This window comes from Diadema setosum, chromosome 12 (genome assembly GCF_964275005.1).
Source record: "Diadema setosum chromosome 12, eeDiaSeto1, whole genome shotgun sequence".
NCBI classification, from domain to species: domain Eukaryota; kingdom Metazoa; phylum Echinodermata; class Echinoidea; order Diadematoida; family Diadematidae; genus Diadema; species Diadema setosum.
Window position 1 is genome coordinate 16,863,936 of NC_092696.1, and position 24,676 is coordinate 16,888,611.

At 38.3% G+C, this 24,676-nt stretch overlaps 1 protein-coding gene and 1 non-coding gene across 2 annotated transcripts in view; both read right to left on the bottom strand.

Moving 5' to 3' along the window:
• Positions 1-1,764: 1,764 nt before the first annotated feature.
• Positions 1,765-24,676, bottom strand: part of LOC140236140 (cytosolic non-specific dipeptidase-like) — a 41,242-nt gene continuing 18,330 nt past the window's right edge. Inside the window, exons 8-13 of the mRNA XM_072316110.1 lie at positions 24,451-24,595; positions 21,786-21,885; positions 20,761-20,932; positions 14,284-14,369; positions 13,618-13,784; positions 1,765-4,122 (exon numbers count right to left, since the gene is read on the bottom strand). Coding sequence (XP_072172211.1) covers positions 4,075-4,122; positions 13,618-13,784; positions 14,284-14,369; positions 20,761-20,932; positions 21,786-21,885; positions 24,451-24,595 — 718 coding nt within the window. The 3' untranslated portion in view covers positions 1,765-4,074. The remainder of the gene's footprint in view (positions 4,123-13,617; positions 13,785-14,283; positions 14,370-20,760; positions 20,933-21,785; positions 21,886-24,450; positions 24,596-24,676) is intronic.
• Trnas-aga (transfer RNA serine (anticodon AGA)) lies at positions 22,022-22,094 on the bottom strand. The gene has a single exon. It is a non-coding gene; the product is annotated as a tRNA-Ser (tRNA).

The window sequence follows — 24,676 nt, forward strand, 5'->3', positions numbered from 1 at the left end:
CGGGTCCTTGGGATCGTGAGGCAGACGCAGACTGAGCCAATTCGCCGCCCATGCTGCTCAAGAAGAATGTAGTCCATGGGCCAAGAGGCGAAAAATTGGTTATTGGTACCATCTCAGGTGGCAATACCTTTTTGGTGGCATTTTGTTTGTTGGGCATAGATATGCTTATCAAGCTATGATAGCACTTCCAAATGAGTAGCTTAGTCCTAATAAATGAATTTTTAACCAATTTGGTCTCGTTTTTATATCCCTACACTTCTGAATCGAGGCTAACCGCTACAGGAACAAGAGCACGGTCTTCTGTATGCCATTGTCCATGGAGCTCATGGTATGTCCACAGGTGTTCTGTTGTAAACGCGGTGCGCTTAGTATTTATTCAAGGCGGCGAAGGGAATATCCAAAGGGTGATGCTGCCCAGACTAACTGCTAAACGCGGTGCGTTTAGTCTTTATTCAAGACGGCGAAAGGAATATCCAAAACCTATGATACAGTGTATATCCCTTTATCTAAAAAACAAAACAAAACAAAACAGCAATTCCTCATGGATGTTATCATATCTAAAGTTCCTAATAAAAGGAATTATCTATACTGTTTTTACACCACCCTTTCAACAAATACATCAGTTTTAAACAAATATCACTCTGCTCATGTACAATATTATTTATCATAATGTATTGTAGTGTACCGGTACATTGTTTCTGCATTATCTTTCATTGTTGGATGGAAATAAAGCGACAGTGGCATGGCATTAGCGTTTTCACCGTAGTGTTTTCACCGGAAAATGATGAATAATTGAAAAATACGGCAAAATCCATTAGGAATTTTTTTTTTTTTTTTTTGCTTTTTAGATGAGGGGATATACACTGTATCATTAGCTTTGGATATTCCCTTCGCCGTCTTGAATAAAGACTAAGCGCTGTGGACATCATAACCCTTGGATATTCCCTTCGCTGCCTTGAATAAAGACTAAGCGCACCGCGTTTACAACAGAACACCTGTGGACATACAGAAGACAGTGCTCTTCTTTCTGTAGCGATTAGTTTCGATTCAGAAGTAAAGGGATATAACAGCAAAACCAAACGGATTAAAAATTCATTTATTAGGACTAAGCTACTGATTTGGAAATGCTATCATAGCTTGATAAGCATATCTATGCCCGACAAACAAAATGACACCAAAAAGGTTTTGCCACCTCAGATGGTACCAATATCTGGCCTGGCCCATGGACTAATGGCAGTCATTTATAAAGCCACAAGCACCTCTTTGGGGATAATGAATCAGATACAGACGTTTTGCTACATATGTTAATCAACAAAAAATGCTGGGATTCCAATACCATTGGTCATTTGAATAGATTCTATGGTCAAGATGAGGAGCCACTGTGGCTACCGGAAAGTGACCACAGCAGGAGCAGCGTTTATGCTCTTAGGCAATGCATTTATCCCGTGAAAGCTTGCTTATAAGCATTTATATGAAATTGGAATTCTGGACCTGTTTAAAGTTAGTCTGATAAGAAAGAGCAAAACTGTTAAAGCAGAACAGTGAAAATTTAATCCCAGAATTAGATTAAAATCAAGGAAGTTTATTTCATAAGAAATTGGAAAGTTTTGCTAAATTCCAGAAAAAACAAAAAATATCCTTAAACAGCCCTGTTATTCAGCGAGGAATGACACATTTTTCACTTTTGCAGCTGAGGAACTGAATCCTCATGAATGTTTATTTTCATAAATTATGAATGGAAAATTGTGAGCTCATTCATGTAGGTCCTACATGTAAACAACTATTCAAGAAATCTTGTGCAAAAATTAGTGCAACTTCACAATTTTGTAACTTTCATAATTTTTATATGACTTTGATCAACATTTAACTGTTGTGCTTATGAAATGTTACACTTCCAAATCGGATTTAACATCTCACTGGCCCAAATACATGGACCTGTACATGTATTTGCCTTGGGCCACAAGTTAGTCCAAACAAATGAACAAACAAACAAACTGACAAACAAACAAGCATGCAAAACACAATCAAGTCTGCAGAACACATCGAAATAGAAAACAAATGAACAATTTTTATTCATATATCCCTGATAACACATGCAGTTATCTTTTACCATTATAATCTTAGATATGTTGCTTTAGTTTCAAAAAGTTTTCTATTTTTCTCAAAGGCAAACATGTCTCAGAATGCACAATGCTACAAAAAGTACTTTATATTCCTCTAAATTTGCCCAAGTCAGAGCATCTCGCTGTGGAAATGTCAAAATAATCATGCCAAAGGATAATAAAGTGTCTTTGACCAATTTGAATGGATAAAGAAGAAAAAAGTGAGCTTTTATGCACACATTTTTACATTCCTGATGATAGATGGACTTGCAGCCCCTTTGAAAGTTGAATTTCGTCAGCATTTCTCCTTCTTCTTCTTTGTAGTCAGATGTTTGCATTTTGTATAACAGACTGAGATGAACAATCCATTCGTTTAGTACAAGAGATTATAAACCATAATGAAATGGCATGAAAATAAAATCTAAACAGTCCAGCTCCAATGCCTGTATCTTTCACTCTGATAAACTAAATAATAATGTTGCACGGAAAACTCCTGACCCCTGCTAGGACCGCAGGTTTCACTTGTTGAACACATACAAAAAATCAGGTAAATCACATTCTCATCACAATGCAAAAATCCATCCTGCTTGATTTTTTTTCCTAACATTGCAAAAATTTGCCATGAGCAGTGTGTGAAAATGGTAGGTGAAAAGAAAATTAATTTTTTTGATCTCATGATTCAACTGGCTACATTAGATCTGCACATTCGGATGCCCAGAGCCATGTTCGAGTCATTGTTGCTTTGCTCGCTTTTCACTTTTAAACTGTGATTATTTGTCCTGCATAGCGTGTGTGAACTCTTTTGTGAGTGAATGCGGCTACTGGGGAAGCACACGTACCCCTGTCATTACCACTTGAAAAACATTTTGTCCTAAATGTCAATCATATTTTGAGAAAGTGAGTTTAAAAGGGTTAATTGAAAGAATGAATGGCTGACATTTTTGACAAGTGATACAATGGGTTTTAACAAAAATATTTGAAAGTGGAGTAAAAATTCAGGCCCTAAAAGTATTATCATTTAAGTCTATGGTACAAAATTCCCTTCAGTGTTATCAAGAATTTCGTTACATCCAAGTAAAAATTCCGGTTCTAGAATTATAAGGAATAATGTTTCCTGCAGTTTTGACAAAATTTCATTATATCGAGAGAAGACTATTCCTCCTGAGAACTCCATTTTCCCGACAGTCGCCTGTACTACATAAGTTCACCTGTTTCACGAATCCCAAGTTCACTATCTAAGATTTTGCCTCCATAAAACTTGAAACCCAATGCATCCTTGTTTGTTATACAAACATCTGCATACACCTTTTGAACAAACATGTTTGGAGTAGCAGGGCGCGGCGAAAGAAGGATCATATTACTGACTAGTAACCAAAGTGAACATTGTACAGCATTGATTTGAATAGAACAAATTATTTGCATAACAACAGATGGTGGTCTTGTTACAAGACAAATGTATGAATTTTACATCAGAATTTCCACAGGGGCATTGTAACAAAATCTTATCATTGATTGTTAACCACACAATGTCAAGTGCTCTATAAAGAAATTGACCTATCAGAAGCCCTTAAATTTGGAATGCAACAGTTACTGAAAGGTATATCAAAGTATCTGCTTTTAATCTGGTTCTGGGTCTGGGAGTTTGCACAGTCTTGTGGATTGATTTACATAGCCAAACACTTGACATAACAAATTGCTTTGTAGCAAATTCAGATAATCAATCATTTCTGTCAAAAGTGATACAATGAGTGATGGTTCACAAAATTTATAGCTTCTCATGAAACAAAGAAATTGAGTAGTCTTTCTGGAAAGCAAATGTTCTACTAAACTCATATGTGTCTTTCCTTATTCCTTCAGAAAAGTTTAGAAAAACACAACGTGTTAAACAAAGTGTGAGAATAATCTCATCTACCAAACATCTGGCAGCTTTAGACTCTATGCATCTCTCTTTCAAGTGGTGACCTCTTCTTGCTCAGTCCAGTTTGGCAACCTCTTCAAAGTAGGCTCCCAGAAGCTTGGTCTGCGAAATGGGATGAGACAAAAATTAGAAGAAAAGCTGGCCTCTCAAACACAGACACTTTTAATACTGTATAAAAGGCCAGTGCATAACATTGGAGCATAAAACGTGAAATTAAAGGGGCATTCCAGACGATTTTCATAATTTCACATCATGTAATACATAAATCGACAGCTACATGTATAGATTCGTGGAATTTATTGTGGTCCTTGAGCAGAGAAACCAATAAACTGAAAATCTTAAACAAATTACACTGAACAGTGTTGATGACATCAGAGCCTCACATATTTCAGAAATGTAGCAGTATAATTCCATTACAATGCTGCTTGCTCGACAAGTTCACCTGTGAAGACTCTATGCATGCCTTCTTCTTTTGTTCTGCTTCCTTGAGCTTCAACTCGTACATTCTTATGGTGAAGCTGCCATGTCATCATCCTTGCTCATTGCAATTTGTTATGAATTTTGAAAACACTCTCATTCCTCATCCCAATCAGTGTAAATTCTGAAACTCCGTACTCAGTTTAACTAATTTATAGTTGTTCAAATGTAAAAGTTTGAAAATCATCCGGAGGTCCCCTTTAATCTATCATACAAGAACTGTACAACAGCTACATAATTGCTCAGTGCCATTGATGCTTCCAGTTGTCTCGCGCGCGTCATAGTGCCCATACAATTCATGGAGTTATTTGTCTGCTTCATCCCTTGTTACCCCTTTTTTTTCTTGGCTATAATTCAGCTTTGAAAGAGCTGCAAGTTTCTAAATTTTACTGATTTGTGGTCACTGGAGTCATGGTTCACTACTGTAAGCAGGGAGGTTTTATACATAGAGTTCTAACTGGCTGAAATTATCCATACAGTTGTCAGATTTCTATTGATGTACACAAGAATTCCACTGGTGCACTTGTGCCTTTGATAATCGATGTTCGATGCCGCCGTCTTGCTGAGCAATCTGAAGATTTATTTTGAACGTAATCATAATGTTGGCCATATTTTGCCTATTTATTCATTAAATGAAATGAAATTTCTCTTAACCCTATTCTAACTGGGGGGGGGTCAAATTGACCCCCCCCTCGACATTTCGCGCCACCATTCCGCAACGCGCAAAGATTTTGCCGCGGCGTTTTGTGACTTTTTTCATTGAAGTCTCCCGCATATTTTGAGACCAAATTTGCGACGTCCGGGTACACCGTTCTGAAGTTACGCAATGTTTTGCATATGCATGTCAACCCAAAAACAGCTCAAATTCATGATTTTGTGTGCAAATCCAATGCAAATTGTGTTTTTTTGTTTAATTGATATGAATTGGATTATTTCAACTTTTAACCATTGAAATTAATCAATTCTATTGTAGATCAGCTTGGAAAAGTGCCTGCAACAAATTTTGGCAAAAAAACAATAGAAAACAAAAGGTCGAAAAAACAATAAAATACATAAGAAATTAACAAAACAATACAAAACAAAAGAAACTGACTTTGATTGCGCTATTTTTTTATAAGAAAATTGTTTGATATGTCTTGAGGAACTCTGACACAAAAATTTAGCAATCCTTCAATCTTTTTAATGGAGTTATAGGTGAAAATATGATTTCATGCGTTAATTTGCATAATTAATTTATTAAAAAATATAAAATCAAACTTTTTCTATTGTATGACCATATAATCTTGTAGTTGACATCCGGCTCTATGTACAGGCAAAATTTTGCGGCGATCGCGCGATCGGCGGCCGAGATCTGAAGGGGGGGTCAAATTGACCCCCCCCCAGTAAAAACTTGGTCTCAAATAGCCCAGTTAGAATAGGGTTAATGATAAAGCATGTAAAACAAAAGTCAATTCCGTCCAGAAATTTGCACAACAGTGTAAATCAGAGCTGTATCATGTGAAAATGTTTATTAAAACTGTACCATCCTGGAAAGCTGGTTTTATCACTTTTCGGCTTAATTTCCCCAATTAAAAGTAATATGGAATAATCTTCAAGTATAATTCTTTATTGACAGATATATCAGATTAGTGCCTGCATATGCCCAGTCGAGTAATTTTCAGCTTTATTTCAGCATTTTTTGCTCAATTTCTGTTCGCGCATCCTCGTGTCTGTACCACCTACCCTTTATTAGAGGAGGGGTAGCGAAAAGTAACTACCATCACAAAGACAATTCTTTCCTTTGAAAGTGGCTGGTGATTGTGCAATGAGACACTAGTCAATTGTCTTCCTATCTGTGAGGCAGCTCCAGTTTAGCACATACTTCTTATATTTCTTAGTGGCGGCATCAAACATTAGATCAAAGGGAATAAAACTATTGTTACTCCATGTATAAAACCTCCTGGCTGTAAGGCTTCACTGTGCTGGTCACATAAAGGAAAGTGAAGAGATCTTCATCAAAAAATACCCCAGGATAAAGACAGAAGGTGACATGAGTATGTATGCAGCCAAAACCAGGGCAAGTTTGTCCCACACACTATCCCACAGAGACTCCAACTCTCCCGCTTTCGACGGGAGATCTCCCACCGAAAGCCCATTTTTGCAAAATCTCCCGTTCTCCCGCTTGAGATTTAATTTCTCCCGCCCTGGCTCTATGTCTCCCGTTGGAAAGGATTTCTTACTTATTGCCATCGTATGTTGAAAAATAAGCATTAAATAGCACAAGAGAGCATCTAGAACCCTATACAGCCTGGACCCCGGCCACAAGGAACTTCGCGCACATCAACTTGGAGTCTCCCGTTTGCTAGGGGTTTCAGGCGGGAGAATCTCCAGATCAGAAGGTGCTTCGGGTTGGAGTTTCTGATCCCATAATAACGCAGTTGATTTGCATCTCGGTATTGGAAACACCGAGAATTGTGTCATTTTACATGACTTCACTTGGTACCAGGAAGCTTTTGAAGAAAACTGCCAAATTATTCAGAGATGCATTTAAACAATATTCACAACTAGACATGTTGCTATAGCAACTGGTAAGCCTACATTGATTTGCATTATTCTTTCAAAAGTTCTATAGAATATCTTGAAAATGTGAGATAATGGTTTCACATGGTTGGCAAATAATCACAATCTGCATTTTTTTACACCAAATTTCATGACAAAATTTTTCAAATACATTTTCAAAACATAGACAAAAACAGTGACATTTCAGCATTTTCTCTGGACTTTTAACCCTATGGCCCAAATCTTTCCCCACATAATCATTGTCCAGTATACAAATTTTATTATGTGAATACAGTTAAGTCGTTTCTAAGGTACATCCCTGTATGGAGAAAATAGTTTGTATAATTTCCTCATTTAGTAGAAGAACTTTTGCACTTTAACCTGACCTTTGACCCTTGACCTTTGACTTTGTGACAGAAAGCCTTCCAATAGGATCATTGGTAGGCAGCATATGTATATGTATATGTACCAAGTTACCCAGACACCTAGAGCAAATTCCAAGATATTGAGAAATAAGTGAAATCTATGCATTTTTAAATATGTGCATTTTCACTTGACCTTTGGCCTTTAACAACATGGCCTAAAACTTCATTTAAAGAATGTTTACCTTGTAATACATATTTACGTTTCATGAAAATGCTTCAGGCATTGTAGACATATGAGGGCAAAATGGTGAAATTATAATATTTGACCTTGACCTATCACCTTTGACCTTTAGCGGGAGTGCCCAAAAGTTGATAGGCACAGCCTTGGCCACTCATACATACATATGCCAAGTTTTATTTGGATACCTCAAACAGTGATTATAAATATGTATGTACACATTGTCCACAAAATTGGTTATGGACAGCTGGATGGACAATCCCAAAACATAATGCCTCTGGCAACACTTCATGGCGGAGGCATTAAAGTAGAAATTCAAAGAGCACGAAACACAAATTTGACAAGAAAATATTGAATTTGAACATCTGTCCTAGGTGTACACAAAATATCGAAAGAAAAGAACAATCCCAACTATTTTTTATTAATTATTGAAATCGGACGAAAAAGTGAACCCGAAATGCCCCGATGAACGGTCTGCCGATACCCCTTCCCGATGACGTCACGCACTGGATTCTAACTCTGAAAGTACACGTTCGCTCCATAGACTACTACCGTGAATTGTTTTCAGTGTTGTGTTTAGGAGCCTAGCAAGTCCAATTATTTAGTTTATTAGCAGTTTTCTTGCATGTGTCCTTGTAGTTCACAGTTTTTCCTTACATTTCATCCTCATAAAGTATGAAATTTGTGAATGCTAGCGGCGCATAAAAGAGATTTCTTTCAGACGTTTTTGTCCGCATTTCGGTTCCGTGCCTTCAAAAAGTAGATCCGGTCACAGCAAGCTGGATGGTACGTCTCGCTCTCAGCTGGTCCGCATCGGCTGTTCATGCACTGTGCTGGTGTGTGGTTCGCACTGCGTTGTGTGTGTTTGCGTGTGTGTGAATATATTAGTGTTCGTGCTCTGATTTCTTCCTCGGTCTAGTGAGAGCTGTGCGTAATCACGTGTGTATATGGGAACATTTACTATTGTACGTACTTCGAACATGTGCGCCAGCTCCATGCCCCCTCGACGTTCGACGCAAGACTCCTGCAGCTGATCACTCGCTCTCTATGCATGTTTTTGTTTGTAATAATAATGGATGAACATAAACTCAATACTGTACGAGTAATGTTCGCCACACGTAATCTGTGTATTTCGTGTGCTGTTCTACGAAGCGAATTGCTACTTACAGAGGTGGAAGAATGAGCCGTGAGGAAGTACTTCTTTTTCCACATTTTTGTCTAAACCGCCGCCGTCATTCATCGTACATACTGATCGTCGAGACTCTAAATCGTACTGAGCCGTATGTTATACTGTTTTTCATTTTTTTTTTAACGTCAAGGCAGACATCAGACATTTACTTTACCATCAAACGCAGCTGAATGTTACTGTTATTCATTTCGAAATGTTATAGCAAATATCCGACATTTATTTTAGCATAATTATGGAGCAGAATGTTGCTGCTATTCACTTCCAAACGTAAAAGCAATCATCTGACATTTATTTTGGCATCCTCTGGAGCCGAATGTTATTCCTATTTACTTTCGAAAGTTAAAGCAAACATCCAACATTTATTTAATCATCGTATGGAGTTGAAAATTATTGTTATTCATTTTCGAACGTCAAAGGGATCATTCGACATTTATTTTAGCATCTTCCGGAGCTGATATTATTGCTATTTACTTTCGAATGTAAAAGCAATCATCCGGCATTTATTTTATCATCGTACGGAGTTGAATACTATGGTTATTCATTTCCAAACGTCAAAGCAAACATCAAACATTAATAACTATTTTACCATCGAACGCAGCTAAACATTACTGTTATTCATTTCGAAATCTTAAAAACATCCGACAGTTATTTTAGCATGGTATGGAGCAGAATATTACTGCTATTCACTTCCAAACGTAAAAACAATCATCTGACATTTATTTTAGCATCTTCCGGAGCCGAATGTTATTGCTCTTTGCTTTCGAAAGTAAACACAAACATCCGACATTTATCTAATCATCGTACGGAGTTGAATATCATTGTTATTCATTTCCGAACGTTACAAGGGATCATTCGGCATTTACTTTTAGCATCTTCCTGAGCCGAATGTTATCCTTATTCATTTCCGAACGCAAAATCAAATAACTGACATTAATTTTTGCATCGTAAGGAGCTGAATCTTACCGATATTCATTTCCAATTATTTTAGCATCTTACGGAGCCGATTGTTACCGCTGTTCATTTCCAACAGTAAAAGCAAACATCCGACTTTTTTGGTGGCCCGATCGGGTCACCAAAATCTTCATTTCTGAAATATTGTCGGCCCGACGTGCGTTTTTTGGTGGCCCTGGGCCACCGAGCCACAGTTAGTGTCGAGCCCTGTCTAATGAATGTAGATGATCGCAAGTGTAACAATGAAATATGATTCGCCCCCCCCCCCCCCCAAAAAAAAACACACAAACAAACAAACAAACAAAAACATGCAAGAATGTTTGTGATTCCATAGCTGCGTTTATCCGGACATGAATCTAAAAAAGGAATTACAAAACCTCTTTATTGTTATCATTATTATTATTGACGAACCATAAGAAAATCAAAGCTAATCTTACGTTCAGATTAACATTTTTTTTTCTTTTTTCATTGTCGAATTAGCAAACCTTCAGAGTATCAACTCTCGAGCTAGCTTGTTTCATTTTCGGATAAACGAACTTTCACAGTAACGTGCAAATATTATTTTTTTAGTCGGGCATAAGGAAATGTTCAGAAAACGTGTATAGACGGGTGGTAAAAAAAGGAGAAAAAAGAGGTTTGAATTTTAGTTTGGCATCGCGTCTCTTTGCGTGGTGCTCGTTATTCCGAAAAAGAATAAGATTCACTATCCCGATGGTAGTTATTTCGAAACACGCATATTGCATGTGCGGATGTTTGTTAATCCGACAAATTTAATTATGGTTTGTTTAATTTGATTTGTGGTTCGAAAAGTTCGTTTATCTGAAATTGAATTACGCGGCAAGAAATTTATACTTATTTCGTTTTTTGGATAAACGAACATTCAGAATATGGAATGTTTTTGAGTGAACAGGACTTCGAAATAACGAAACTTAATTTTCATCTTTTTCTCTTTTCGATTTAAGAACCCTTTGTTTCAGTTTTTGGATAATTGAACCCTTGGGAGTGACGATTTTTTTAAAGTAACGACCAGTAACCTTTCTTCCCCCCCCCCCCTCTCTCTCTCTCTCTCTCTCTCATAAGTTTATGTCGTAGTTTGACATCTTTGATTTTTTGTTTGTCCGGTATTCATTATTCTTATTATAATAAAAAAGAAGAAGACATGAGATACATTTGTACGTATTCTATAATTCGTTATTCCAAATCTGAAACACGCAAAATCCCTGTGCCAATGTTTTTCTTCCAAAAATATGAGGGTTTGTTAATCCAAACATTTGCAGCATTATTCTGAAGTTTGGTTAATGTAAAAATGGGGAAAAGGCTTGTTAATCTGAAAATGAATTGAATTTGTTCCCAGATTAAATTTCTTATTTAAGTTTTAGATTAGCGAACCTTTGGAATAAACAACTTTTAGAGTAACAATCAGCAACATGTTTTCTCTTTTTTTCATAACTCAGAATAGAAATAATGTACAAAATGGAGAAGTATTTTAAAGCAGGAAAATAAGGCATTTCAAGTTTAACACTGTTTATTTATTTCATTTTTCTTTATCGGTAAGTACAAACAATTCTTACAAGAAATAGAAAAGGAAATAGAGAGAAAGAGAAAGAGAGAGAGAGAGGGAGAGATAGCCCTATTTTAGGCAAATTAAATGAGAGAAATAAAGAATCATTACGTTTGTAATCCTGGCTGGGTCTTCGACTTGTCAAACATTTTCCCTGTTCATTCCTCCAGGCCCCAGACTGTTCATGACCGCCAAGAATGCGCCAGTACGCGCGGTTTCTTTTTTGTCAAATGGTCTCTCTCCCCTCTACCCCCCCCCCCTTCCCCAAGTCAGGCACCTTGCCGTCGTGGAATTTTTATTGTTACTTGGTAAACTTGGTGTTCACTTTTGACTGCGCGTGCACTGTGCTCGGTATCCACATGGAGCACGCACAACCAGTGACTACCCGACTCACCTGTAGGCAGCTAACGGCGAGCAGAAAATGGCAGTTTTTTCTGCTACCGCTATTTTCTACTGCCAAAATAGGCTAATAGTACATCGTATTGGAATAAAAACTTTGTTCGATATCGATGAGCGTTGATGTGGCATCGCAATGCAATACCCAGGCTTCTTCAAGTAAGTCAGTGTTCGACAGTTGTTGAAATCGTGACATCGCTATGACAGTTGTTAGTTTTGGGCTTGTGTGTGCATGATTTCATGGGTTTGTTGAAGGGAAAATGTGGAGAAAGAAGGTGGCTTCAAAATTATTTGCCTGCCCGATTCGGGCACGCATTTTTCTCCTTGTTCAGAACACTTGTACGACTTTGATTTTCACTTGCCCGAGCAATCGGGAAGTGCTTATGTCCGCCCTGCTATTAGACCTTGCTAGCCTAGTATTGTACCTCCTTGGTCTGACCGGTTTGAGGTCAGCAACTAGTCAGGCGCAATGGCGTGATAGCTATCATAGCAGATGTCATTTACGGAAGTTTTACGAGCGTGTGCACACTGGTGAAGCAGTGATGTAATTACTTGCGAAAACACCAAACCTTGTCGATGTCGAAGATTCCACTCCTTCTCTTCCCACCTCCCTGGTTAGAATCTCGTGTAGTCGTACAGTATTACAGTACAACGTATCCACAGAACTCTTATAAGAGTTCTGTGATCGTATCGGGCGCGAACGTAAACAAACACACGTGGTTATGCATATTGTTCCTACGCCAATGAAAGTACTTCCATGACTTGGCTAATCACGTAACAGGCCAGGCACGCAGGCAGTGAGGATGGTGGTGCGGCGAGCGGCTACCAATGCGGATCGGAGCAGTAGAGCCACTTCACCGCGGATTAATACAAGTACATACTGCATGCGAGCAATCGCGAGCTACGAGACTGGGCTGCACAAGTTGTTATCTCGATCCTCGTTTTAAAATCTCTCCTATTTTGATATTTCGCCATTTTTCGTAAGTCTGCTTGTTATTGTCAACATCACCATGTCTTAGATTATCAATCCTGTCATGGGCATCCTCATGATTTCCAATTAAACGCTTCATGTGACCAGCGAAACTTGAACGTGCTAACATTACAAACGTAAGAAAAATAAGATTACCTAAGTAGCTTGAATTCCTGAATATTGACAAAAATATCTGTAAGAATTACAAAAAATCGAGAGAGAAATGTTTCTTCATTACTATTAAACCATGAAAAGTTATATTTCGTTCAATTCGACTTTTACATAAGGAAATAAAATGCAAAAGAATCAGGTTGTACCTCCGTTAACATTGTACACACATTCACCGGGCAGAGTCCGCAAATCCAGTGCGTGACGTCAGGCGAAACGGGCATCTTTCCTGACGAATTGGCCCTTATCAGGCTCCAGAAAACCGCAGTTTTTCGTGAGCGTTTACTTCTTTCTAGCAACGCGAAAGCGAGGTAACAAAATTCCATTGCCTTCTATGTCTTCTGAGCTTTCTACTGATGCCTAACTTGCAGAATTTAATGATCTCTTTGAATGTCTACTTTAAGAGATGCTGTGGATGTAACAGGACACCTACATCTCATGCTACATCACAACACTTTTAATTTTAGAACTGAAATTTTGAGAAGTTTGGCCGCTTGTGTGGATGGACGAACAAACCGTCTACAGTTACGGTTTAATGAGAAAAATACTGATATCTCTTTATATGGTAGGCTTTATTGCAAAAAAAAAAAAAAAATTATATGGTGGGATGTTTTGTGATACAACAGACCTACTCATATGCATCAAATGTGATATCTTGAACATTTTTAAAATCACTGCTCCCAAAGGTGTACAGGACCTTTAAACTTTGCAGTGTTCTACCACTGTCAATGTGGCTCTACTTACTCCTTGCAAATAGTTCGAGAGATTGAATTTCTCGTTCTGGGAGTGTGCCCCATCGTCAGCTCCGCCCACCGGAAGGAGCATCACATTCTTCCCCGTGGCCCTCTGGAGGGTCAATGTGACAGGGATGCTACCACCCTCTCTTGTCATGTCAGGCTCAACTCCGTGAACTGTGAAAAGAGAGCAGGTAACAACATTTGCAGTGCAGACAATATGGCCCAAATTCACAAAGGTGGTACATTCTTGTCTATGGTTTAAACCATGGACAAAGACCAGGGGCGCCAAGTGCCACACGGAATATTTTGTTATGAAATCAGTCATTTCGTAAACGAAATGATTACTTTGTAACGAGATGACTGATTTCGTAACGAACTATTCCATGCAACACTTGGCGCCCCATGGTCTTTGTCCGTGGTTTACACCATGGATCATTGTGTGTTCCAACAATAGCCAATGCTTTAAAAGATAGCAGAGGAAGTTTTAAATATATGTACATATGCTTAATACAACTTAACTAAAGATGGGGATGGAAATGGAGGCGCAGAAAATGCACAAGACAGCGAATAATGAATTAATCTACAAACCGACATAAAACAAAAGAAGGTGAACTTTTAATAGCAGTTGTCGAGATTCTCTTTATATACGGCACTGGAAAAAGGGTCATCTTACCTCGCTTTGTAGCCTTGATACCAGCCTGATAATGTGGATGACTGAAGTCACTCAACCAGCTCTCCCCACCATGGTACAGATGTGCTCTGAAACAAACGACGATGATAACCATAATCATGATATCCAAATATGATGATACTGAAGACATCATTGAAGAAGAAACATGGCTATGACTGATCAAATCACCAACATTTCTAAATCAGTCTGTTACCAATTGCGCAATATTGGTTTTATTTGCAAGTATTTGACTCCCTCTGCCAAGGAAAAACTTGTTCATGCACTTATTTCTTCTTGATTTCGGTAATGGTTTGTTTTTCAATCTACCAAACTCACAAATTGCCCAATTACAAAAGCTACAAAACACCACTGCACGTATTGTTTCCTTGTCAAGTAAACGCAGTCATATCACCCCTATCCTGAAGAGTCTTCATTGGTTGCCTGTACAGGAGAGTATTCGGTTTAAGATACTTCTTTTGGTTTATCACGTTGTTGAGGGAACAGTTCCTGATTACAATGTTTGTTTGTTTCGTCGATACCAACCTTCATGAACTCTTCGATCCTCAACTTCAGGTCTCTTACGTATTCCATTTTCTAGGAAATCTTGGGGGGAACGAGCAACACTGTGGAATTCACTTCCTCATGAGCTGAAAAACTCAAGCTCCATAACATCTTTCAGGAGTAATTTAAAATCCTATTTGTTTAGCAGTGCATTTTGAAGACCAGTGCCTTTTGAAGACAGACTTTCATGTCTTTTTTTTTTATGCCTCCGCCACGAAGTGGTGCCGGAGGCATTATGTTTTCGGGTTGTCCGTCCGTCCGTCCGTACGTCCGTACGTCCGTACGTCCGTACGTACGTCCGTCCGCTTTCGTTTACGCAATAACTTGAGTAATATTTACTGGAATTTTACCAAACTTGGTCCAAGTGTGAAGTATGATGGGGCAATTATTTGATTAGATTTTGGGTGAAATCGGCTGAAGGTCAAAGGTCAAAGGTGAAGGTCAAATCATGAAATTGTATCCGTTTACGCGATAACTCAAGACTGGATGGAGCAAATTTCACCAAACTTTGTTGGAGGATGATGTATGATGGGACAATTACTTGATTAGTTTTTCAGTGAAATCGGACAGAGGTCAAAGGTCAAAGATCAAGGTCAAATCCTGAAATTTATCTGTTTACGTGATAACTCAAAACTGGATGAAGCAGCTTTCACCAAACTTGGTCCAAGGATGATGTATGATGGGACAATTAGTTGAGTAGATTTTAGTGACATTGGCAAGAGGTCAAAGGTCAAAAGGTCAAGGTCAAATGCTACAAATGTTGCAATTTCCCCCATATGTATGCAATGCCCAAAGGTATTTTCTTGAAACTTGGTGTGGACATGTACTACTGTGTAAAGATTCTCCAGAGAGAGTTTCATGTCATAAGGTCAAAGGTCAAAAGGTCAAAGGTTAGGTGAAAATGTTGCAATATTACTTTTCTCTCAAATGCTTCAATGTATCTTCGTGGAACTTGGTACATATGCATGTACTGTCTGGCAGGGATTATCTAGGGAATTTAGGGGTCATGGGTCAATAGTCAGGGGTCAAAGGTCAAGGTCAACTCCTCAAAATTTTACTACTTCCCTCATATACTAGTATATGCAATGCTTGCATCATTAGTTTCAAAACTTAATACATGCATTACCTAATGGAGATTCTCTGGGAAATTTCCAGCCAGAAGGTCAAAGGTTAAGGGTCAAAGGCCAGGTTTCAATGCCCCCCCCCAAAAAAAAAAAAAAAAATCTCTTTTGTACCGTCATCACACTCTTTCTTCGTACCTTGGAAATTACTCATTGCATAAACTTTCCCAAAATTCCCCAAATATGTGTACCTGCACTCTTAGAAAATTATAGCAAACCCAGTTCAAGACATTTCTGACAAACCAGTCATTTCATTATTTTGCCAGTTCTGCCCCCCCAAGGAAAAACGCAGTATCTAACATTTTTGGCGATTTTCACTTTTTTGCATAAATATAGTCAGTGGGCAATCCTTCTTCATATGACATATTCAGATTTTTGAAAAAATGTTTAGAAAGCCACTTTTCCGTAACTGCCAAACGCAGTATCTACACTTAACTTGCACTTTCCCCAAGGAAAAACGCAGTATCTACATGATGAATATTTCCCCAAGGAAAAACGCAGTATCTACAAAGCTAGTCTTAATTACCAGACACTGTTATTTATATATGTGAATACTTTGCCGGTTATTCTGTAATTTGAACGTAAATTACTTTCTTTAGATATACTTACTCAATAATAAGACATAATGTTCAAAATATCTAACCGAAACAATACTGATTAGTAAATATTTTGATGAGATCGTGATCCTAATATAAAACACAGTGTGTGATTAAGACTAACCGAGTGCACATTAAACAATACAACACAACACTGACAGCTTGCAGCTAGCTGCTGCTGTGCAGCAGTACAGTCAGCACAGGGCCCGGCTAGTCAGCATACAGTGGGAGTGTGTACTTGGAATAAAACAAAATGCTGTCGTGGGGAAAATTACTCGTGAGCCTAGCCCTCAAGAAAAATTTATCTGCAGATAATGAGTAAGTTATTCAAAACTATTTCAATATTGAAAGAATAAAGCTGATTGTTTGTCACACGAAGCGAAGTAAACACAAATGCATGTTTGTCACACGAAGCGAGGTAGGCCCTAGGTATCCTAAACACAAATGCATACATTTGTGTTTACTTCGCTTCGTGTGATAAACGATCAGCTTTATTCTTTCATATTCTACCTCAATGATGAACATTATCCGTACTATTTCAATATTAACTTGTTGTGAAGTAACTTTGTTATGCCTAGACCCTTGTCAAAATTCCTCAGGCTCCGAATCCGAAAGTTTCGTCGAAAGGCAATAGATCTAGATCTATTTGTGTTGTATCGGATAAACGTCAGGTTATGTAACATGATTGTTACACCCTCCCTTAGATCTAAGTCTAAGTAGGCCTAGGCCTATTTTAGACTTGTCTAGACAGTAACGTTTGAGTCTTGCGTCTCTTTTCTAATGTTAGACTTAACGTTAATCAGAACTTTCAGGGTCTGTATTCCGAAAGCCTAAAGAAAGATCTAGTGTAGGACTTGAATAGGCCTACTCTAGGGCAGGCCTGTAGTAAGAAGTCTAAAACTTAACCACTTTTTAGAATCCTAGACCTAAGTCTAGTGAAGTGTCAATGTTCAATTATCTACTCCATACCATACTGTCTTAAAATTACATAGTTGACAATAGATTAGGGTCCATGTGAAAAATAGGTACCCACGGTAAATGGACAAAATAGAGACAGTTAAGAATAAGTTGTATTTTAATTCTTATCGGATCTAGACAGTGTCTAGACCCTAGTGAGACTGGGTTGCGTAAAATGCATGCATGATCCCATGCTGCATGCTACATAGATTCTAACTTACAACTAAAAAAAAGTTACATTACAAATTTACATGACGTTAAACTTAGGTTCAATCCAGAAGGAATAGGCCTAGAGAGCGGATGTCACTTCATTCTAGACCGGTTCTAGATGTATTTTTTTTTTCTAATCAAAGAGTCCTGGCTCGTGTAGGGCTTAAACCTTCTGCAGTTCTAACGTTAGGCTATTTTTGTTTTTTCTGTGAGCATCGTGCATGTATAGCCTGAGGCAGTAGACTCGTGTAGCCTGCTACGTAGCCAGCCTAGAATAAACGATATAAAAACTAGACCTAGTCTAGATCGATCTAGGTCCAGACATCCGATTTAGATTTATTTTGGTCTAGACAGACTGTAACCTAGACTGTACAGATCTAGATCTAGTATTCTAGATGCTAGTTAGCGGCTAGGCCATGTAGCATCACATTACAGCCCTGGCAAGCTTCATATTAAACACGTATCGACATAACGTTAGGCCTACAGCAAGATCGGTCTGGGATACACTTTTAAGCAAAACGTTCCAAGAACGATCTGTTATTTAATAATCTTATGAAGCCTGTTCTGTAATTAGGGCATAAATGGGGGGGGGGGTGGAGGATGCATCCCTCAGGGCCCCAGGAACAATGATGTATACATGCATACATAATTATGGCAGAAGATTAATCCTAGTCATTCCGCTGTAGATACTGCGTTTTTCCTTGGGGAAATTCGTTCCATTGTAGATACTGCGTTTTTCCTTGGGGAAATCAGTCAATTGCGTGGGGTTTCCCCAAAGTATCTACATTTTCATCAATAACTGAAAAACAAAACAAAAACACAAAATGATATTTTCCAGGAAAATTGGTAGCTAGATAGACTAAAATTCCACAATGAAGGAATTTTTCAAAAGAGCATATTTTCCAGGGGCTTTGGCAAAAATATAAAATGGTGAATATCTCGGTTGTTTAGAAATGGAGCTGGATGTAGATACTGCGTTTTTCCTTGGGGGGGCAGAGTTATGTGAAACTGTCATGGATCACACATTGTAAAGACATTGTACTATACGCCTATTGGGAGAATCATGCATTATGGCGGAGGCATCAGTCGCCATAGCGACATTTCTAGTTTTCTTCTGCTTCTTCATCTTCTTCTATTACGGTGATGTACTTGTATCTTCAGTCTTTTTGCTTTGATGTAAAGCGCCTTGAGCATTCAATCAAAGTGGAGAACGGAGCTATAGAAATTGTATGTATGTATTATAATTATTATTTGTAGTAGTATTAAAATGAACACAATGTATGCACCAGATAACATATACGTAACTACATGCAGTACATTGTGTGCTTTATGCAGACAATGAAGTGTAAGCCTATACAGGGTGACCTCAGTTTAAAGAGGTCGGGGACCACTGAATGCAGTACCTCGTTGTTAATGTCCTAAAAGAGAGAGCAACTAAATACAGTGCACAATGAATCCAAACTACAGAAGTCACCTTTTAAATAGTTACCCTGTTGTAAGCGAGCCCCTTATGATGGATTCCCTTGGATATCACTAATAATAGACATAGCATACTGCCTCTTGAGCAATCACTTCAAATAAGTAATAACCAGAAATGTCGCTTTGGCGACTGGTATGCCTCCGCCATAATGCATGATTTTCCCAATAGGTCTAGATAGTACATGTGGACAATGTGTGATTACATTTTCACAAAATTGGCAAAATATTGAAATGACAAGTTTGTCACAAATGTGTTGAATGTTCACCTTCCTTGACCTAGGTTTAATTGGATGAATAGGAGAGCATTTATCTAGGGATTTAAGGACTTTAACTTGACTTTGACCCATTCATACATTTAGGCATTGAATAATTTTCAAGGTACAGGTGTGGAGAAAAAGTGCAATTTCTGAATTGAATAGTAAATTGTTACCATTTTCATCTGGCTCTTGACCCTAAAATTCATAAGATAATCACTTTCAGGTAGAACATGCATAACATGTACTAAGTTTCAAGATAACTTGAGCCACTTCCGAGATATGGAGGAAAAAGTTAGTTCAAAACTTTCACTTGATCTTTGACCTTTTGACCTTTGAGGCAAAAAAAGAAGAAAAAAAAAACTTTCCAGAGAATTTCTATTAGGTTACACATGCATACACCAAGTGTAAAAAAATAATAACCCTGCTGGCATTGCATAAATATGAGGGAAATAGTAAAATTTTGAAGTGTTGCACTTGACCTTTGACCCCTGACCTTTGACCCCATGAACCCTACATTCTCTAGATAATCACTTCCAGTCAGTACATGTATATACTATGTTCCATGAATATACCTTGAACAATTTTCCAAGGCACAGAGAAAAAAAAGAAGTTTTGATATTTTTACTTGACCTTTTGACCTTTGACCTTTGACCTCATGACCCAAACTTTCACCAGAGAATCTTAATTGGGTAATACATGTATACACTAAGTTTCAAGAAAATATCTTCAGGCATTCAATAGATATGGCGAAAAAAGTGAAATTTCATGTATTTGACCCTGACCTTTTGACCTTTGACCTTTGACTTCATGACGCAAACTTTCACCAGAGAATCTTAATTGGGTAATACATGTATACACTAAGTTTCAAGAAAATATCTTCAGGCATTCAATAGATATGGTGGAAATAGTGAAATTTTATGTATTTGACCTTGACCTTTTGACCTTTGACCTTGAGCATGTGCACCCAAAAGTGGATAGGCACAACTTCACCCCCTAATACACATACATGCCAAGTTTTATTAGGATACCTCAACAGGTTTTGATAGTTACCTTGTCCACAAAATTCATTACGGACGGACGGAAGGACGGACGGACGGACGGACGGACGGACGGACGGACAACCCGAAAACATAATGCCTCCGGCACCACTTCGTGGCGGAGGCATAAAAAAAAGAAACACTAAACCAAAGCCCACAGCAGTGACCAATAAAATATGAATAGGATTCTCTTGGTGTGTTCTGGTGAATTACTCTACACTTCCATCAGGGGGGCAGATTGTGCACACAAACTATCCCTTACTTCATGGAATTCGGCGAGCCACGTTCCTTGTGGACCTTGTTCAGATGCGCAACGACGAGCTTTGCGACCCCGTCGGGCGTCTGGCTCGGGACGATGCGGATGGAGAACTTTCCCGTGACCTTCCGCGGGATGACCGTCTTGGCCCCACCTTCACTGAATGCTCCCTGTATGCCTGTAACACACCGAAAGACAACAGCGCTGCTGCCGATAACGATGATGCCATATATCGAGTGCCTTGCAGGCGTGTGATTTTTTAAGTACATGGTGTACCATACAACCAGAAACATTCATAGCATGATACTTATGCGAATTGGAGCCAACATCCTTTTTCGCGCATGAAAATTTTATCAATTGCCACTTTCATTTGATACATTGTGTAGACAAGAACTTTGCATGCATCTTGGCCCCTAACGTAATTCATGATAGTTTCAGGCATGCTAAAATTGTTGGTTTCAATGTATGCTACCAAGGAAGTCTGATTTGGGGTACATGAAGCCAAAATGTGCCAAATAATATTGGGAGACACAAGCTTGAGTCCTCACCTGCACATTTTCCCTGCACTTGCATTAATGGCCCATGCCCACTTATCTTGGCTAGGGTTGGAACCAGGTGCATGTATACAATTGTAGCTAGCAACAAGAAAGAATTAGGTCACTAGATAAATTTTCCCTTTGTTTGTACTATAATTGTAGTGTTGAAAGTCTCTTTTTTTCCTCTCTCTTTTCATTTTTTTTTCTTTTTTTTTGCACTAAAGTCATGAAGTTAATTTATCAGGGCTGGGCATTTGGGGAGTTCTGCTTGGCTTGGAGGTCTCCCAGAAATTTACAATAAACCAGCTCAAATGTATTTTCTCACACATTACGATATCGATGCTGTAACAACAACAACATCAAAAATGTATATGCTGATATTTCCTGTATCAAGTCAAGGACAGATCTCGTTAATACCTCAAACCTATGTAGTAAAATGTGCAAAGCCTAGGCCAGCCCACTGCACATAAAAATGTCACAAGTCGAGGATCTCACCGTGAATGGAGAGCGATGGATAGCGCCATCTGTGTTGGAGAATCTTCGCCTTTGTGTCATGGAGGAGACGGTTGGCTCCAATTTGCCCTTTGTATTCATCCTGCCAATAAAATGAATCAATTATATTCAAATGCAACTGATTGACAAATTGCCCTACATTGACGTAAATAAGCACTGAATTGATCAGTGTTTCAGTAGTAGCCATGATAAAAGATATCATGGACATACATACATAATGTACTCGAGCAGGATTCGAACCTACGACCTCCTGATCTCTGGACAGGCGTCATCTCCACTAGACCACCGAGCTTCCACCTGACAGTAAGTGTTGGTTCTAATCCTTATAGCATACAGCAGGTACTGTAATATTCAAATTCATGAAATTCTTCCGTCGCGATTTTTCATTGCAACTGATTAATAAATAAATTATTATTTACGTCGATGCAGGGCAATTTGTCAATCAGTTGCAATGAAAACATCTCGACAGAAGAATATCATAAATTTGAACAGATTCATTTGATGCAATTACATTCATTCACAAAAGGAGCGGGAATAGTTTTGTTGATAGGAAGGACTGAAGTTACTAACAATCTGGTGCATCAAACTGATACATGTATTTCATTAGGTTCCTACATCATTCGTCAAAGTAGTGTCCTGTCTATCAGCCAATTCACAGAACCTACCACAGATAAATCCATCCCTAGTCCAAGAACATGTCAACTCTACTTGCATCCAAACTCCAGCTAGCTTTGAATATAAACTACCACTGAAAACTCCCCCAGTATGCTGATCGAACACACTGTATAAGCTGTTATTTTCATGAGTGTTTAATTTGTGCAAATTTTGCAAATCACTGTTGGACCGCCAATTTAACAATATGAGAAAATGTCCATTACGCTAAGGGAAAAATGCACTTGCAGTAGCTTCTGTGTCAATTCACATAAAAAAATAAAAAAAAATCTTGCAAAAAACGTCTATGACCTCCACATTCGCAAAAATAACAGCTTTACAGTAGAATGTTAACAGATAGATCGCACAAAAATTTTGGCTTCAGTGCTTGTGCAAATGCCACATAATAATCACAAATGCTGTTCATTTTTGATGGAGCAGAGTCTCCCTAGATAGACTGGAGTGATCAGAACCAAATGCTAGCTAAAATTCAACAAGGAAAATGGAACAACTATAGTTCCATTTTCCTTGTTGAATTTTAGCTAGCATTTGGTTCTGATCACTCCAGTCTATCTAGGGAGACTCTGCTATAAAATAAATTAAGTTAGGATTCACAGAGAAAAGTAGTCAATATTCTGACAACAATAAAATTTTCCTGATTTTGCTTCTTTCTCATGACATACACCTTCTTTTTTTCTTTTTTTTTCTTGGACATACAGTCTGACCTCTCTTATCCCGACATGTCGGGACTTGCGCTCATCCAGATAAAGGATTTGGGAGGATATGGGAGACTCAATGTTTAATGCATGCAGATAGTTTGCTCAATGAACAACTGCCTGTACAATGCCCCTGATTTAATTAAAAGTTTTTTGTCCATGTTCTTGCCGTCATTTGGGGGTAATGAATGTCTGAATGCATGTTATTTAGATGAAAATTTGATGTGATATATTAATTATGTTGGGAATAATAATCTAATTCATGTGAGTTTGTGTAGGAGTTTTGTTTGAGTTCGAAATCCCCCTTTTCCCTGTAATTATCACACCGAGACTGAATAGAGAGATCCGGATAAAGAAAGGACAGATAAGAGATGTCGGGCTGTACATGCAACATGGTCTAGTTCATCGCACAAATGTATCTTTTTTTTTTTAATCCTCATGAATAGGTTTGGGGTTTTTTTCAATCTACATTATGACAGCACAGGGCATTAAAAAGGGGGAACTTTCACAAGAAATATATGAGAGTGGGTGATGATCTCCTACTTGGCAGAATATACAAAGTAGCACATTTTGGAATCTACCATCATCATGCAATTGCTGATTCTGCGATTGATATCTAGATTTAGCATTCCGATAGCAAAACAAAAAAGCTGCTGAAATCTAAATTTCTTACATTTTTGCACTGGAAGGCGCGCAGCGCGCGGGCAATACAATCCAGCTCAATCAACACAATGGCTGCTTCTCGTAGCGACCATGGTGAAATGGCTGACAACTATCCCCATTTTCACCTGTTAAATATGGAAGAATTGTTGAAATAGAACAAAGGAAATGACAGCAAAGACAGACAGGAACAGATCAGGTATGGACTTTCTGCATTTCATAATTTTTTCGTAAAGAAATGAAAGCCGATTTTGACGAAGCCCTAGATCTCCTTCTCTTGCAGTTCTACGCCGAAGCTCAGAATCAAGAAAACAGATACTTCAGCACGAAAACAATGAAGACTTTGCAATTTAACATAAAAGGACACACATGATAAATATATAACACAAATATATGTACAATGATATTCTTGGCTCAAGCAAACTTGGAGCATTCAGCAGCATAGACAGTAACTTTTCCCTGGAGGCAAGACTCAAATATAGTAGGGTCCTAAATTTGCCCATTGTGAAAGTTACTATCTATGACTCTTTATTAACTCAAAGGTTTTGCCAGACCCTTGAATGGTTTGTATATTTTGTGTACTATTATCTCAGCGAAAGCCAACAACGATACAAACTCACAAGAGAAAAGTCAATCGGACCATAGAGGGCCTCCTCCTCTTCCGTGAGGGCGTCGACCGAGTCGTAGACTCCCGGTACAAGAATCTTTCCTTTGTTGTCCACGAGACTGTTCAGTAGTGCCACCAGGTCAACCATTGCCTCATGCCTGATGACAGAATGATTAGATAACAAACAAACAAATAAAACAATGCTACTGAGAATGATGAAAGAAAAAACAATCAAAAAT